Below are 17,774 nucleotides of genomic sequence, written 5' to 3'. Positions count from 1 at the left end.
GTCTTCATTCACACCTTCATCTTCCCTTAGCCGATTCCCACCATTGAAGATGCCCCAACACCTTTCCAAGCTTTGAGATTTCAGTCCGATCTCGATCCGTCTATTGGAATTTATTTCTGAAGGCAGATTAGCGATCACTGCAGCGAGAGCTTCGTTATATCGTAAGTTTTTCTACGATCAGATACATTATATTTTTCGGATGTTGTTAGAATCGATTGAGTTTCGAGTATTTTTTTCTTGGCAGAGTTCTGATCGTTTATTCTCAGTCGGTTTTGAAATAGAGCGACGTTCGGATTTGTTATGATTTTTGGAAGCCTATTTTTGAAAATGAGGTTTTGAGATGTGTTGGAATTGCTTTGTTATTGTTGTCTTAGCATTGATATGATTTGATATCGTTATTGTACTGCTGTCTGCGTTTTCGGTTTGTTCAGTTTATAGCCATTATGCCGTCGGTTTGAGTTTTGGGATTTTGAACCGTTTTTGAATCGTAGAACTTTGGCTATTGAGTTTTGATCGTCGTTGTTGATCTTCTTTGCCTCCGTACAGATTCATTTAGAGTTTGTCGAGCCCTGTGTTATCAGCATTGGATCGAACTTGTTGTTGTTTGTAGTTTCTATTATTCTAATATTACAGATTGAATGTTGTCGTTGCTTGTAATATGTAACTTGTTAAGTTTGGAATGGCTTTTGGATTGAGTTTCCAAGCTTAATTTTCTGGTTTATGTTCTATTTTGTTTTTGCAGCAGGGAGCGCACGGTCGGCTGTTTTTAGCGGACCGAGCGCACCCCCCCTTTGAGCCAAACAACAGGTTGCTGTTTTGGCCGTGCCCGATCGGTAGTTTTCTACCGACCGAGCGCGGCACCCTTTTTTAAAAAAAACATTGCTTTTAATCTTTGATCTTGTATGCTCTATTTTTGTTTAATTGAGATTAGATGTTTAGAACCGAGGTCTCACATTAAGTGGTATCAGAGAGATAAGATTCTTGGTTGAACTAGAGTGAGCGGGGTAGTTCAAGTCTGTTGTAGAACACGGCGATCAGATCAATTAGGATTGATACCCGGTGCAGCGGAAGTTTAAAATTTTTTTATATGGAACGATTCCATAATAGGTATCAACCTTACGATTAAATTGTGTGTGTAAAAATTAAATAACAATTATAAAATTTTTACCTTTAATCTCGAATCGAGATTTTGGACACCAACAGATTTCTCTGCTCTCGTTGTATATCCCTAGAACTGATGGACGAACTGTTCTTCAATCAGGTCCACGAACGGATATTTAATCCCTCTGATAGATTGCACTAGAAAATCTATCAGAAGTTTCTATGAAGAGATTAACGAATTTGATCCGTTAAACCAGACTGTAATTCAAAATCACAGGCTGGATTTCTTTTCGAGCAAAGGGAGAGGGGGCGGCCACCTTTTAGAAAATTAACTAGGGTTTTCGAAAATTCTTGTGACCTGTTGTCTATAATTTCTGTACTACAATAACTTATTTATAATGTAGGCCACTAACAGCTTAGGGCCCATTAGTCATAAGTTCAAGCCCGACAAGCAAAGCCCGCATGTTCAGAAATTAATATAAAATTCATCGTGACTCCGATTGATAAACCGATTTCACCAATGTGCATAGAAACCATTTCTGCACCTTTTAATGTCAAGATAAATTTTTCTGAATCCGAATTCAGTGATTTCCCAAAATGGCCATCCCTATGTCATTTTAGGAAATCTTACTCCTCTACTCTTAAATAAGAAGTCCAACTTCTTCGTTCATTAAATTTAACTCTTTAAATTTAACTATCTCAACGGGGATTAAAAATCCATTACACTGTGTGACCCTCAATGGTTCAGGGATACAGCTAGCCGTGGGCTCACAACTCCTTGTGACTCGGAACAACAATTTCCGACTTGCCCATCGAATCATGGTAAGAGCGTCTAGCAACATCGCCCCATGATTCCCTAGGTATCACTGATAGTGCCTACAAGAACCAATAGATTTTGGTTAGCGTACAGTACAGTCCCTTCATCCATATATCCCGATCGAATCAACAACCATTGGTATATCGAGAGTCGCTCGAGATTCGATAACTATGCAATACATCTCGAAGATCAAATAGTGACATCGCATGTGCTACTAAGAAACCATTTCTTAAATCACATCATGTACTTTGGCCAGAGATTCGTCACACTAATATCTCCTCAGATCGCATAGGATATCCACACTCGCAAGTATGTGGTGAATCCTTGACAACAAAGCATCGACTCCTATATGTGTTGTAACTGTACCCAATCCCGACACCTGATGACCCCAATAGAGTCGGTAAACGAGTCAAAGCACAGTACTAGCATATAGAGTCTCAATGATGTTTCATGTAGTAAGGACTAATGGTGTACAACCAAAACCGCGGACTTTATCCACTCGATAAGTGATAACCACTTGGAAAGTCTGGATAGGGTAGTTCGATCATTCATCATATGAATATCCATTTGCATGCTTCGAACATCTCTATGTTCCTTACCAATGAAACGTGGTACTCCGCATCGCAAATGCTAGTCTCAAACTCGAGCGATCCTTATCCTTATTATCGGACGGCTCAATCGACTAGGAACAGTTTAGAATATACAGTGACTATAAGATGTGTTTCATGATAGACATCTCCATGTTCTACCACATCTTACATACACTATAGTATATTCAAGGTCTTTATCAAAACAACAATAGTATATCACAATATAACAATATGAAGAAAGATAAAGTCATTGCCATTAATAAAAGTGTAAATAATATTAAACAAAAGATTGTTTATACAAAGAGTCATCAAAGCCCTTAGCCACAAGTTGGCTCACCGGGCACCCACTCTTTCAAAGTCCACATGTATTGGCTCCTCGCATGTGATTGAGTTATTTAAATGTTTATTTAATTCCATGCGAGCATGCTTTATTATTGAGAATTACATGACTATGTGATTTAAATTTATAAAGCATGATCTACTTGAGATATAAATGTTTTTGTTTATCGATTGGTATCCGATTTTCTGAGAGGTTGAAAGGGCACCGATTGGTAACAATTGAGATATATCGTGTCCTAACCTTTGATTATCAGATGGGTCCTCGTCGAGTTATTAACAGAAACCCACCGCCAGTTACTCCTTCGAATGAGCAAGCCATTACTGAAACTGAGCAGATGGATGCTACAGCGACTCCTATGGAAACCTTGCTGAAGAGGTTTTAGTCGTTTAATCCACCTTTGTTGTTAGGTACAGAGAATCCGGTTGATTGTGAAAGTTGGTTGGACGACATTGATCAGTTGTTCGATTCCCATGATTACTCTGACGACCACCGAACTAGGTTAGTTATTCATCAGCTTCGTGATGTTGCTAAGAACTGGTGGATCACGACAAAGAGATCCATGGAGAATTGAGGTACAGTTGTTAATTGGACTCTTTTCAAATCTGAATTTTATAAGCGGTTTTTCCCTATTTCGTACCGAAAGGACAAAGGAGCCGAGTTTGCCAATCTGAGGCAAGGGAACTTGAACATTGAGGAGTACGTAGCCAAGTTTGACAGTCTGTTGCGTTTGGCACCGCACATTGCCGACAGTGAAGAAGCCAAAGCGGATCAGTTCATCAACGGATTGAATCTCGACATCTTCACGTTGGTAAAACACTGCTAGGCCTGATAACTTTGCGGACTCCATGAATCACGCAAAAGAAGCTGAAGCGGGTTTGTGGAGACAGAGAGGAAATCAGATGGTACCACAGCAGCAGAGACAGTCTCAGAATCAACCGTCTCAGTATCAAAATCAACCACCTCAGTATCAGAACCAACCACAGAGGTACGAAGGAGGAAGCAGTGGGGGAAACAGAAAGGATCATTACAAAGCAAGAGGGAAACAGTTCAAGAGGCAGGGGAACAATTCTTATAGTTCCAGTGGTTCCAAGAAATTCGGTTCAGGACAAGGTTCTGGATCTTCATCCTTGTTTTGCAACAAGTGTGGGGGTAGACACTCCCTGGATCAGTGTGTAGGAGTCTTTGGGAACTGCAATACCTGTCAGCAACCGAGAAACTTTTCTAAGGTGTACCCTTAGCGTAGTAGAGATCGAGCTCAGAGTGGGTTTTTCATCTAGACCTACAGCTCAGCCTGAGCGACAGTCTTCTGCATTTCACTCCTTTCAGCCTCAGCAGCAGAACAGACGGGGAGGTAACCCTAGTGCAAACCAGCCTCTGAGACAGTAGGCACGAGTCTTTGCTTTGACAGAGGATCAGGCTCAGGCAGCACCAGACGATGTTATAGCAGATAACTGTTCAATTTTCGGTTATTCTGCTCATGTATTGATAGATACATGTGCTTCTCATTCCTTTATCTCTGAAAAATTTGTGTTGATGCATGCTTTGCAAACTGAGTTGTTGCATACCGTAGTAGCTGTTACTTCACCTTTGGGTGGAGGAATTGTTTTTGTCAGACTAGTCAGGAACTGTGAACTTTGTTTTGAGTGAAAGTTGTTAGATTTCGACTGTATTGTACTTGGGCTGTCAGATTTTTATTGTATTGTCGGTATAGATGCTTTAACCAAGTACAAGGCAACAGTCGATTGTTTTCTGAAGATTGTCAGATTCATACCTGAAATGGAAGACGAGTGGAAATTCTTTGATAAGTGTTCTCGATCTAGAATTTATTTGATTTCAGTGTTATCTATGACTCGTTTGTTACAGAGAGGTGCAGAGGGATTTTTGGTTTATGCAGTTGATGTACTGAAATCTAGCCCTGAGTTGGTTGATATACTAGTGGTTAGAGAATTTGCTGATGTGTTTCCGGAAGATATTACAGGATTTCCGCCTATTCGAGAGATCGAATTCAGCATCGATTTAGTGTCAGGTACTCAACCTATTTCCAAAGTTCCTTATCGTATGGCACCGATTTAACTGAGAGAATTGAAGGAACAGCTTGAGGATTTGATTGCCAAGGGATACATCAGACCTAGTGTATCGCCTTGGGGTGCTTCTGTTCTGTTTGTTCGGAAAAAGGATGGTTCTATGCGGCTCTATATTGACTACCGTCAACTGAATCAGGCTACAGTCAAGAACAGTTATCCTTTACCCCGAATAGATGACCTTTTTTATCAGCTGCTGGGTTCTTCTGTCTATTCGAAGATTGATCTGAGGTCAGGTTATCATCAGCTGAGAGTGCGAGATGAAGATGTTTCTAAGACCGCATTCAGGACGAGGTGTGGTCATTTTGAGTTTATAGTCATGCCGTTCGGTTTGACTAATGCTCCTGCGGTTTTTATGGGTTTGATGAACCGTATCTTTCAGCACTATTTAGATGAGTTTGTTATTATCTTCATCGATGATATTATTATCTACTCAAAGAACCGTACTGACCACGCAGAGCATTTGAGGACCGTTTTGCAGATTTTACGAGTTGAGCAGTTATTTTCCAAGCTATCTAAGTGTGAGATCTGGTTGGATCGAGTTGTCTTTCTCGGTCACATTATTTCTGGAGATGGTATTTCTGTCGATCCCAGCAAGATCGAATCGGTTATGAATTGGCCTAGACCGACATCAGTACCTGAGATTTGAAGCTTTATGGGTTTAGCTGGTTATTATCGTCGATTCATCGAGGGATTCTCGTCTATTGCCAAACCGATTACCCAGTTGACTCAAAATAATGCGTCTTTTATCTGGACTGTAGATTGCGAGGCTAGCTTTGTTGATCTGAAGAGGAGACTGACCAGTGCTCCGATTCTTTCTATTCCAAAAGGTACTGGAGGTTTCACTATGTATTGTGATGCTTTTAACCGAGGCTTGGATGTGTTCTTATGCAGCATAAGCATGTGATAGTGTATGCATCGAGGCAGTTGAAGCCGCACGAGAATCGTTATCCGGTTCATGATCTTGAACTCGCTGCGATTGTATTTGCTTTGAAGATCTGGCGTCATTATCTTTATGGTGAGTCTTTTGAGATCTTTTCTAATCATAAGAGTCTTAAGTACTTGTTTTCACAAGCAGAGCTAAACATGAGACAGAGAAGATGGTTACATCTGTTGAAGGATTTCGATTTTGAAATCAAGTATTATCTGGGAAAGTCGAATGCAGTTGCAGATGCCTTGAGCCGAAGGATTTGTTCTTTATCTCTTTCTACTATCGGTGTTTCTCAGTTTATCGATGATTGTTGCACTTCTGGTTTAGAGTTTGAAACAGATAGAGATACTATCAGAGTATGTGTTATTCAAGCTGAGCCAGAGCTATTTGTATTGATCAAAGAAGCACAGAAGTCTGATCCAAGCATTCAAATTTCAGTAAAGAAAGTCAGATCTGGGCATCAGTCTGAATTCCAGGTTAGAGATGATGTTTTGTTTGTGAATAACCGTATTGTTGTGACTGATATTTTGGAGTTGAGGCAGCGTATTCTCCGAGAGGCTCATTGCAGTCGGTTCAGTGTTCACCCTGGAGGTCGTAAGATGTATAACGATCTGAAGAATCAGTTTTGGTGGAAGATAATGAAGAGAGATATTGCGAGGTTTGTATCTCGATGTTTGAACTGTCAGCAAGTGAAAGCAGAAAGGAAGCGACCGGGTGGTCTGTTGCATAGCCTATCTGTTCTTGAATGGAAATGGGATCACATTTCTATGGATTTCGTCACGAATCTACCACGATCTGTTTGAGGATGCGATGCTATTTGGGTAGTGATTGACCGATTGACGAAGTCTGCTTGTTTTATTCCGTACAGGATGACGTATCGTCACGATAAGATGGCTGAGTTGTATGTAAGCAATGTTCTGAGATTTCATGGTGTGCCGAAGTTGATCGTTTCAGACCGAGACCCTAGATTCACTTCGCACTTTTGGCACATTCTTCAGGAGGCACTTGGTACTCGTTTGCATCTGAGTAAAGCTTATCATCCTCAGACCGATGGACAGTCAGAGCAGACTATCTAGACGTTAAAGGATATGCTTCGAGCAGTAGTGCTAGACTTTGGCACTAGTTGGCAGGATTCCTTGCCTCTTGTTGAGTTTTCTTACAACAAAAGCTTTCAAGCGAGTATCGGTATGGAGCTTTTTTAGGCATTGTACGGCAAGAAGTGCCGATCTCCGTTGTTTTGGGATTATTTGTCCGAGTCACCTGATTTGGGACCGGATATGCTTAGGGATATGGCAGAGCAAATAAAGATCATTCAGATGAGAATGAAATCAGCTCAGGATAGACATGCAAAGTAGGCGAATGTCAGACGTAGACCTCTGAGTTTCGAGCAGGGAGACCGAGTTTTCCTTAAGATTTCTCCTTTCAGAGGCACTGTCAGATTTGGTAAGAGAGGAAAGTTATCTCCGAGATTTATCAGGCCGTACGAGATTCTCGAGAAGTTAGGCGATCTTGACTATAGACTTGCACTTCCTCCATCTTTATCTGGTATTCACGACGTTTTTCACGTCTATATGCTATGGAAGTATCATCCAGATCCTTCTCATATTCTTCAGCCTGATGAAGCCGAGTTAGACGAGACTCTGAGTTATTGTGAATAACCAATTCAGATCCTTGATCGGAAGGAGAAGCAGCTCAGAACCAAGTTGATTCCATTGGTGAAAGTGCATTGGAGCCGTAATGAAGTCAAGGAAGCTACTAGGGAGACAGAATCTGACATGAGACAGCGATTTTCGGAGTTATTCGGATGACGTGAGTTCTTCTTACTATATTTTATTCTTTATTCTATCTTATGAGTTGTGATTCTTATTTATTTCGAGGATGAAATCTCTTCTTATAGGGAGAGAATTGTAACGCACCGATTTTATCTTAATTTAGCTTATTTGAGTTAATCGGAGATTACAGAGTTCAAGAGCCGACTTGATTTTGATCAGGGTCTATTTTGCAAATTTTGGAAATTTCAGGGACTAAAGTGAAAAATTGGATTTTAATATATTATCTACTCTAGTTGACTAGTCTTCATTCATACATTCATCTTCCCTTAGCCGATTCCCACCATTGAATACGCCCCAACACCTTTCCAAGCTTTGAGATTTCAATCCGAGCTCGATCCGTCCGTTGGAATTTATTTCTGAAGGCAGATTAGCGATCACTGCAGCGAGAGCTTCGTTATATCGTAAGTTTTTCTACGATCAGATACATTCTATTTTTCAGATGTTGTTAGAATCGATTGAGTTTCGAGTATGTTGTTCTTGGCAGAGTTCTGATCGTTTATTCTCAATCAGTTTTGAAATAGAGCGACGTTCGGATTTGTTATGATTTTTGGAAGCCTATTTTAAAAAATGAGGTTTTGATATGTGTTTGAATTGCTTTGTTATTGTTGTCTTAGCATTGATATGAGTTGATATCGTCATTGTACTGATGTGCATTTTCGGTTTGTTTAGTTTATAGCCGTTATGCCGCCGGTTTGAGTTTTGGGATTTTGAACCGTTTTTTAATCGTAGAACTTTGGCTATTGAGTTTTGATCGTCGTTGTTGATCTTCTTTGCCTCCATACAGATTCGTTTGGAGTTTTTCGAGCCCTGTGTTAGCAGCATTGGATCGTCGAAGAGTTGGACGATGAACGATAAAGAGATTACCTTGAGTAGTTGTTGTTTTTAGGTTGTATAGTTTCTGATATAACCTTTTGTTGTAGCTTATCCAGAGTTGGAGCTACTTGCATTGAAAGGTACAAGCAGTCATCATTAGCGGGATAGCATACTCGGGACAGTTGGTTCTCGAGTTTTCCCTTAAAATCACATACTTGCATCAATACTTGTTCTAGCATATGGAACTTGTATTTTGTTGATTGATTGAGCTTTTGTTATGTGGCTTATGTTTTATGTTTCTTATGCATTCATCTTGAGCCAAACCTTTGACTTTAGCGGGCAGAACAACCCTTTTTATGTTAGACGTTTTGGGGGATTTAAGCGAGTGGCCTAGGCGTAGAGGTTCGCCTAGTGTCAGCATACTCCTTATGGTCACACCAAAGTCTAGGGGATTGGGATACGTGACACCACCTCGATTGGGAGAGTCGATGAGTCATTATGTGATCTCATCCTCGGGATCCCAAAAGTAGAGCAGCAATCCCTCGTTTATCAGAATTGATATTCCGATTTAAAGACATGCATATCATTTGTCTTGATTTGATTATGTTGTCTTGAAGAATGTTGTTGATATATTAATTGTATTACATGTTATGTTGCTTTTACTGGGAATATCATTCTCACTGGAGTTATCCGGCTGTTGCTTTGTTTTGTATGTGTACTTGGCAACAGGTGAGGCAGGATCAAGTCAGCGAAGACCTGGTTAGCATCAAGAGTGAGAGTTAGTAGTAGGACTCGGTTTAGAAGTCGTGTCAGCATTTCAATCTAGTTATGATTTTAAGAATGTTTGAACTCAAACTTGTTGTTTGTAGTTTCTATTATACGAATATTACGGATTGAATGTTGTCGTCGCTTGTAATATGTAACTTGTTAAGTTTGGAATGGCTTTTGGATTGAGTTTCCAAGCTTAATTTTTTGGTTTCTGTTCTGTTTTGGTTCTGCAGCAGGGAGCGCACAGTCGACTATTTTTAGCGGACCGAGTGCACCCCCCTTTTGAGCCAAACAGCAGGTTGTTGTTTTGGCCGCGCCCGATCGGTAGTTTTCTACCACCGAGGGCAGCACCCCCTTTTAAAAAAAACTTTGCTTTTAATCTTGGATCTTGTATGCTCTATTGTTGTTTAATCTGAGATTAGATGTTTAGAACCGAGGTCTCACAGCTGAACTGGTCTTGTCCGACAACGGTTGCTGAGATTCGAAGTTTCTTGGGTCTAGCTGGTTATTACCGTTGGTTCATCGAGAATTTTGCACAGTTGGCCAGGCCTTTGACTCATCTTACATGGAAAGATGTTGCCTTCATATGGTCCTCGGATTGTGAGGAGTCATTTCACGAGCTGCGTAGACGTCTTACTACTGCACCTGTGCTAGATCTACCTTCTGGATCAGGAGGTTATATTGTCTATTCTGATGCCTCTAGTCAGGGATTAGGATGTATTTTGACACAGCGCATACATGTTATCGCCTATGCTTCTAGGCAGTTGAAGACGCATGAGGTGAATTATCCGGTGCATGATCTCGAGTTAGAATCCATTGTATTTGCACTCAAGATCTAGAGGCATTATTTTTATGGCGAGAAATTTGAGATGTTTACGGACCATAAGAGTCTGAAGTATTTATTCACTCTGGCGGAGTTGAATATGCTACAGAGACGCTGGATGGATTTACTGAAAGATTATGATTGTGAAATTAAGTATCATCCAGTTTCTGCTAATCTTAATGTTGATGCCTTGAGTTGGCAGGTGAGACTTTCTGCACTTCAGACTAGTGATTTATCTCATATGATTCAGGAATGTTGTTCTCTGAGTTTTATGCTCAAGCACAAGAAAGGGAGAAATGTAATTCGTTTGTATACTATTTTATCTGAGCCAGCATTGTACTCTCGGATCAGAGAAGCTCAGATATCTGATGTTAAGACTCAGCGTTTGGAAGATCTAGCCAATGGAGTTAATACATCTGGATTCCATTATCAGGAAGATGGTTTATTGTGCTTATCGAATCAAGTGGTTGTACCTGATGATGCGGAGCTCAGGAACGATATTCTTTCTCAAGATCACAGGAGTCGATTATTAGTTCATCCTGAAAGTATGAAAATGTATAAGAACTTGCGAACTAGGTTTTGGTGGAAGGGGATGAAGCGGAGTGTGTATCAATTTGTTTCTCGATGTCTTGTTTGTCAACAAGTCAAGGCTGAACACCGACGACCAGGTGGATTACTGCAGAATCTTGATATTCTCGAATGGAAGTGGGAGCACGTGACTATGGATTTTGTCACCCACTTGCCTATGACTTCACGCCAGTGTGATGCTATCTGGGTCGTTGTTGACCGTTTGACGAAATCAAAACACTTTATTCCTTACAACCGGGAGTATTCTTATGATCGCATGGCACGCTTATACATCCAGGAACTACTTCTAATTAATTTATCTTCATGAATTCCATTCAATTAATAGACAAGAATACTTAATTATATTATTTCCCTCTCCCGAGCAACAAATAATGTGTATCAACTAAGATTCAATTCCAATATCCCTATAAAAAATTTAGTCTTAATGATATGTGAAAAACGATGTTCTTCCTAAGGCTCCATTAATGATATATAATCTCCCGAGTTATATAAACAATTAACAGTGTAATTTCTATTGGTCCTATTCAAAATCCCCTCTCCCGAGTGCGGATTTCAGATAAATATAACAAATCAATTATTGATCAAGTAATTGAAAAGACAATCAATTCTAGAAAAATAATTAATCTACTAGAATTAAATCCAAAAATATCAAAAACTCGTAGAAGAGTCTACACCAGGTTCCATCGTCCTTCTAGACTCTAAAAATTTAGTTCATAATCAAAATATTGCAAAAACAATTCATGTTCATGAAACTAGACATCAAATCAAAATTTAATGCGAAAAGATAAAGAAAACAAATCCAAAGATGCGATGCCGTGTCCGGATAACGCAATCTTCTTCCTTGTTCCAGATTTTCTCTTCAAGTTTGCGCAGATTTTTTCTTCAAATTTCTCTCTCGATCGTGCGTGTGATTCTTCTCTGATGTGCTGCAGCTTCCCTTTCAATTGTGTGCAAAAAAATACCTTTTATATGTGATTCAAATCCAATAAATAAAAACCCACGAAATTCCGAAGGTTTTCTTCCCGAAAAACCCAAAAAACTGAATTTTGCGATGGCGCGCCCGCGCCTGAAGAGAGGGGCGCCCGCGCATGCCTCTCAGGTTAGAAAATCTGTATCGCGCGAAAATTTTAAAAAAATCATATTTTTCAATCTAACCGTCGGATTAAGCTGAAATTTTGACAGAAGCTTCCAAACATCATAAAATATATTATGAACGGTTAAGATTGGATTTTGATGCCTCAATATTTCCCAGTAATTTTTTGAAATTGATACTTCATAATGCATCCTTCCGCTTCTTCTTGCTACTTTTACACCAATCCTTACAACTCACAAAAACAAAAACTAATACACATAATATCCACTCGATACATCAAAAAATTCAAGCGAAATCATATATAAATTAAGTGCATAAATTGCACTTATCAGTTTGCTTTGTACTTTTAATTACCAAGTAAAGGTGTAATTACCGTTTGTTGTAATAAAACATTATTTTCTGTTTCATATTATTATCTTAATTTGTCTTCAGATTTTATTTCGCGGATGAAATATCTAAAGGTGGGGAGAATGTAGTAACCCAGATTTCATTTTAAGATAATAATATGATAATCATGATTAAGGGTATGATCTAAACTGCTGAATTAATGAGCAGCTAGGGAATATGAGTAGCTAGGGAATTGGAGAAGCTAGGGAATATGAGCAGCTAGGAAAATTCGAGTAGCAAGGGAAACATGAGCATCTAGGGAATCTTCTGCTAGGGATTTTACGGCTAAGGATTCTTTAGCTAGGGAGTTCTCTTGCTAGGGGTTCAGATGTTAGGGAGTTCTCCTGCTAGGGATTCTACGGCTAGGTAATTCTGCTGCTAGGGAATTCCGTTAATAAGGAACTTTTAAAAGCTGCTAGGGAATCCCGACCTGCTGCTAGGGAATCCCAAACTGCTATTAGGGAAGCCCGTACCCTCAAGGACAGGCAGGCAGGTGTGTGGACTCTTGCATGAGTGATGGCTGGCGCCTAAGCATGAGGTGTCAAAAAGGGTAATGACTCAGCTCAAGCATTTGATACGTGGCGTTCAAACATGATATCGGACGTCTCGACATTGGCTCGAGAATCCCGAACACCCCAGATTTTTTGTCTATAAATAGGAGCTGAGGGTTCAGATATTTTCACACCACTTCCATCTCACTTTATATTTCTGCTCGGGAAGGAGTAGCTCAGGAGTTCGGGAAAGAGTAGCTCGGGAGATCGGGAAGGAAGAGCTCGGGGTTGGGCTAGGTCGGGTCGGGCTTTGACCTAGGACAGCTAGGGGTTGTCTTTTTCCAGCTTAGTTCAAACTTCGGTGTTATGTACGTATACATTGACTGAGATTTCCAGCGAGTGTTCATATTTATATGTTGCATTTACTTGGCATTATTATATGACATGATATATGATTTATCGCTTTCCATATTCATATTTCATGTGCATATACACGTTGAGCCTATACCTTGTTATACCTGATTATAGAGCCGCTCAGCTCTATACTTATTAGTTTGTCACTGAGAGTACCGCGACGGTGGGGACATGTATGTCTGACTACTCTAGTGTACTAGACGAGTGTGGTTGTACCCAGAGTTTGATCCGTGAGGTTACATCACTCATGTGGCGCCGGTACTGAGCATGACTTTTCAGATGACCCTTTACCAGTCATCACGGTTGCATGCATCATATACATATGTTTACTCATGTTTATGTACTGGGCGTTAGCGCTCACGTCCTAGTTATTATCTTGGACACCCTATTCCACGGGGCAGGTCGCAGGATGGACGGAGCCGGTAGCTCGAGGCAGGACTAGAAAGCCGGAAATTTTAAGGAAATCTTATACAGTAGGATTTGTTTAGCTGTATAAATGTTTTAGACAGTTTATTTTAAGCTTTTCGATTTGGTTGTATCACTACAGTATTAAGCCTGGACTTGCTTTACTAAGCTGATATGTAAATTATGGATTATATTTCCGCACATTTTACTCTTTTAAGCATTCTTGCTTTATTAAGTTTAATGCATGATATTAGTTGCCAGTTAGTAGGTGATTCAATATAGGGTTACTACATGTTGGCTATTCGTTATATTATTCGGAGCATGTTAGAGTTATTCGGATTGTACTGTTAAGAGTCATTTTATGGTTAAGAAATTTCCAATGATTTGATTTGATATGGCCCTGATGCGGTGGGTTATAATAAACGTTCATTTGGCCTCGCCCCTTAGAGGAGTAACATATAGGGTACTGATCAGTAAACCACGGAAAATCATATAATTATCAGTGAAATGTTTGCTTTGTATTTGTGTCAGATTCATCTTTCTTATTTTTTTTCAGATTATAATATGTACATGTGTATATTTTGGTGTTTATCATGTCCGATCGGCTCCCACTTGCTGAGTGTTTACCAAAACACTCACCCCCTTACCTTCCTCCCCATATACTGAAGATTAGTTGGAAGAGGATGAGCAACATGCATTCTGGGGTTGGTGATCACGCTGTGAAGATATTATTAGTATATTTTGTGTTTTATTGTCGCTTCCGCTATTATCGTTTTCTTATTTTGCAAAGACATTTTTGGTTATGTAAAAGACTGTTTGAAGGTTATTTTCTATACTACATGGCTTGTTGTTTTACATTTCGAAATGTTAAACAAATCCGATGATACGTCTAGGTCTCGGGGCATGACATTTAATTGGAATCAGAGCCCACACGTTCATAATCCAGGTGAAAATTCCTTAGAAAATTTGTGACATTTTCTCATAGTGGGCCAAAAGGCCAATGTAGTCCCCTCCGAAACGATTCCACGAATCAAAGTCATGGATAAATACCATTCGCGATGATGAAACTCTTATTTCACCGAACTCTATCGTTTAGGCCTCCGAAATCGCGTTTTGTCGTTTTAGGAAATTTTTGAAACGCTTATAACATTTTGTAGAGAACTCGAAATCCAATTCCGTGGACTGCATCACGATCCTCATAATCGACACTTTTTGGTCACATAAAAATCTCAAAAATTTTCATTTTTGGAAATTATTCCCGAAAATTCCGTCTCGTGCATGATAAGTTGAAACTGTTCATGTGATAATGCTTTTCTTATTTCTGATATTTTGTTCCATATTCTAAGCCTTTCCGTTTTCTTTCAGGAAATGGCGCCAATATTCCCTCTTACCCGTGCTCATGTTATTTTCGCATGCGGCAGCTTGTCATTGATAACCAGAAGCATAGGATCACCCGACTTTGTACTAAAGTTTTTGGTGCTAGGCGCGAGCAGCAGGAGTGGGAGAAAAGGGCAAACAAACACGTTTATGAGTTGGAACAAGTGAGGGGTGATAATATATACCTCCGAGACGACATTGACCTCAAACATTTTCGAGAGGAGGCTCTGCGCAACCAGGTGATTAAGTCTGAAGAGGAGCATAGAAAGACGAAGGAAAAAATGGTGGCATCTGAAATGGAGCATAAGCAGACGAAGGAGAGTTGGGGGCATCTCAGGATACCATATAAATGTTCTCCGGTGTTGTTATCCAATTGACCAAACAAGTGGAGCTTGAGAAGCGGTTGAGGCAGCAGTCTTGCGTCGAACAGGTGCATAGTCGTCAACATATGCGAGATCGTATCCAATAGCTGCAAGCCCAAGTTCAGCAGTTACAGAATACAGTGGTGAAATTGAATGATCAAAATGCCACTCTAATTCATGCCATTAATCAACTGTAGGAAGATGATTCCGAGGAGGAACCAAAAGAAGATCCAGAAGAGATAGAGGTTGAGAAGGATCCCGTCAAAGATGTGGGGGATGGAGAAGTTATAGACTTAGATTAGTATGGATGCCTTCGTCGTTACTCAGCTATGTTTCTTTGTCGCTTATTTCCAATTCAGTAGTTGTTTTAATTTCCAATGGAATTGTTAGTTGTTGTTCCAATTCAGTTGTTATTTCCAATTCTAAAATTCCATGAATAATATTTGCTTATTCATGTGTCCAACTTGTTCAATTATGCTTCTAATACATAACTCTATCAGAATCTTAGAAACTTTACGCGCTTGTAGGACATGGACGGAAGACCAGTACGCAACAACAGTAACCCACACTACAGAAATTGCAACGACGACAATGAAGGGAACACTCCGCCGCCGCCGCCGCCGCCGCCGCCGCCCCCACTACCTCCACCATGATTAGGCTTAAATAATGCTGATTTGATGGCCATAGCAGCCATTGTGGCTAACACAATACATGGGTTGGCAAATCCAAATTCCAATGCCAATCCGCCACCACCGATGGGACCTCAAGTACATGGGGTCAAATACCAATATGAGTCACTGAGGAAGAATCGAGCCCAAAGTTTCAAAGGAGATCCAGACCTAGAGGTCGGCCAAAACTGGCTCAAGAATATTGTGACACAACTTTTCCTACTCGAAATCCCTGACGAGTTTAAGGTGGATGTAGTGACACCCTTTTTGGAGGAAAAAACATCCAAGTGGTGGGAGGCAGTCTCGCCAGCTATGATAGCAGCTGGTCCAATTACATGGCGACAATTCAGGGACGTATTCTTGAAGCAGTACTATCCGGCTGAATTCAGACTACAGAATTTGAGTGAGTTTGAAAATTGCACTCAAGCTCTGGATATGTCAGTGGTTGAATACACCTCAAAATTCAACTCACTCGGGGCATATGCTCCTACTATTATGTCTGATGATATCCTGAAGATGCACAGTTTCAAACGGGGTTTGAACAATCGTATTCAAACAGCTTTAGCAGTCTACCAGCCTACAAGCTTTGTTGATTTAATGGGAGCCGCGATACGAGCTGAGACCGACATCAAAAGAAGGGAAGAAGAGAACAAGAGTAAGAGACCTCTCTTTGGTCAATCTTCTCAAGGAAAGAAACCGTTCAAGAAACCCAATCAGGCTAGTGGGGTAACCAAGAACACTTCTGCTAGCTTCAACTATCAAGAAGCCAAGATTTGCCCCACCTAAAATACCCATCATCTTGGAGAATGTCGAAAGAAGTCTAGAGCATGTTTTAATTGTGGGAAGTTTGGACACCGAATTGCTGAATGTCCCGAGCCATTGAAGAGAGGGACAAGGTCAAATGTTGATGCTACATCCAACAAACCAAAGGAGCACAAGGAGAATAATCCTAACGCACGTGTGTTTGCCATAACTCAAGATGAGGCAGAGAAAACAAACGATATCGTGGCAGGTACCATCTTAATCAACCAATCTCCTGCTTATGTATTTTTTGATTATGGTGCTACACATTCTTTTATATCTAGAGGTTTGCTAAGAATTTAGGATTTATTCCTGAAGTACTGGTGGAACCTTTTAGAGTAGCAAATCCTATTAGTAAAACAATTGAAACACATATGGTACACCGAGATTGCAAAATTGGCATCAATGAACACATATTTCAAGCTGAACTGATTCAACTAAACATGGTAGAATTCGATGCCATTCTAGGATTGGATTGGATGGAAAATAACCATGAATTAGTAGATTGTCGCATGAAGAATGTCAAACTGAGAGCTTCAAACCTCGACGAAGTCATTTATCATGGCAAAGTCAAGGAGGAGAAGTCTCTTTTATCTCCTTCTCAAACTTGGAAAGCTATGAATAGTGTAGAATAAGTATACCTAACCGTGGTAGGAGAAGTAAAGGAAGAAGTTACACTTGAATTAGAAGAGATTCCGGTAGTACAAGAGTTTCCGGATGTGTTCCCTGAAGAAATCCCTGGAGTAATTCCTGACCGCGAAGTGAAATTTGAGATTAATTTGGTACCCGGTGCTGCACCTATCTCAAAGTCACCATATCGAATGGCTCCAGCATAATTGAAAGAATTAAAGGAGAAACTCCAAGAATTTTTGGATAAAAATCAAATACGACCAAGTGCATCTCCTTGGGGAGCCCCGGTCCTGTTTGTAAAAAATAAGGATGGTAGTATGAGGTTGTGTATCGACTACCGAGAACTCAATAAAATCACAATCAAGAACAAGTATCCTCTCCCAAGGATTGATGATTTGTTTGACCAACTTAAAGGAGCTACAGTCTTTTACAAGCTCGATTTAAGGTCAGGCTATCACCAAT

General features: G+C 40.2%; 1 protein-coding gene across 1 annotated transcript; it reads left to right on the top strand.

Moving 5' to 3' along the window:
- The first annotated feature begins 15,890 nt into the window (after window positions 1-15,890).
- On the top strand, window positions 15,891-17,518 carry LOC140877444 (uncharacterized). Its single transcript, XM_073280981.1, has 3 exons — window positions 15,891-16,607; window positions 16,728-16,968; window positions 17,337-17,518. The coding sequence occupies exons 1-3, from the start codon at window positions 15,891-15,893 to the stop codon at window positions 17,516-17,518; spliced, it is 1,140 nt and encodes a 379-aa protein (XP_073137082.1).
- Window positions 17,519-17,774: the final 256 nt, after the last annotated feature.

Source organism: Henckelia pumila, chromosome 2, assembly GCF_033568475.1.
Source record: "Henckelia pumila isolate YLH828 chromosome 2, ASM3356847v2, whole genome shotgun sequence".
NCBI classification, from domain to species: domain Eukaryota; kingdom Viridiplantae; phylum Streptophyta; class Magnoliopsida; order Lamiales; family Gesneriaceae; genus Henckelia; species Henckelia pumila.
The sequence above is the reverse complement of the archived record's forward strand: the minus strand, read 5'-3'. Positions and strand labels throughout refer to the sequence as shown.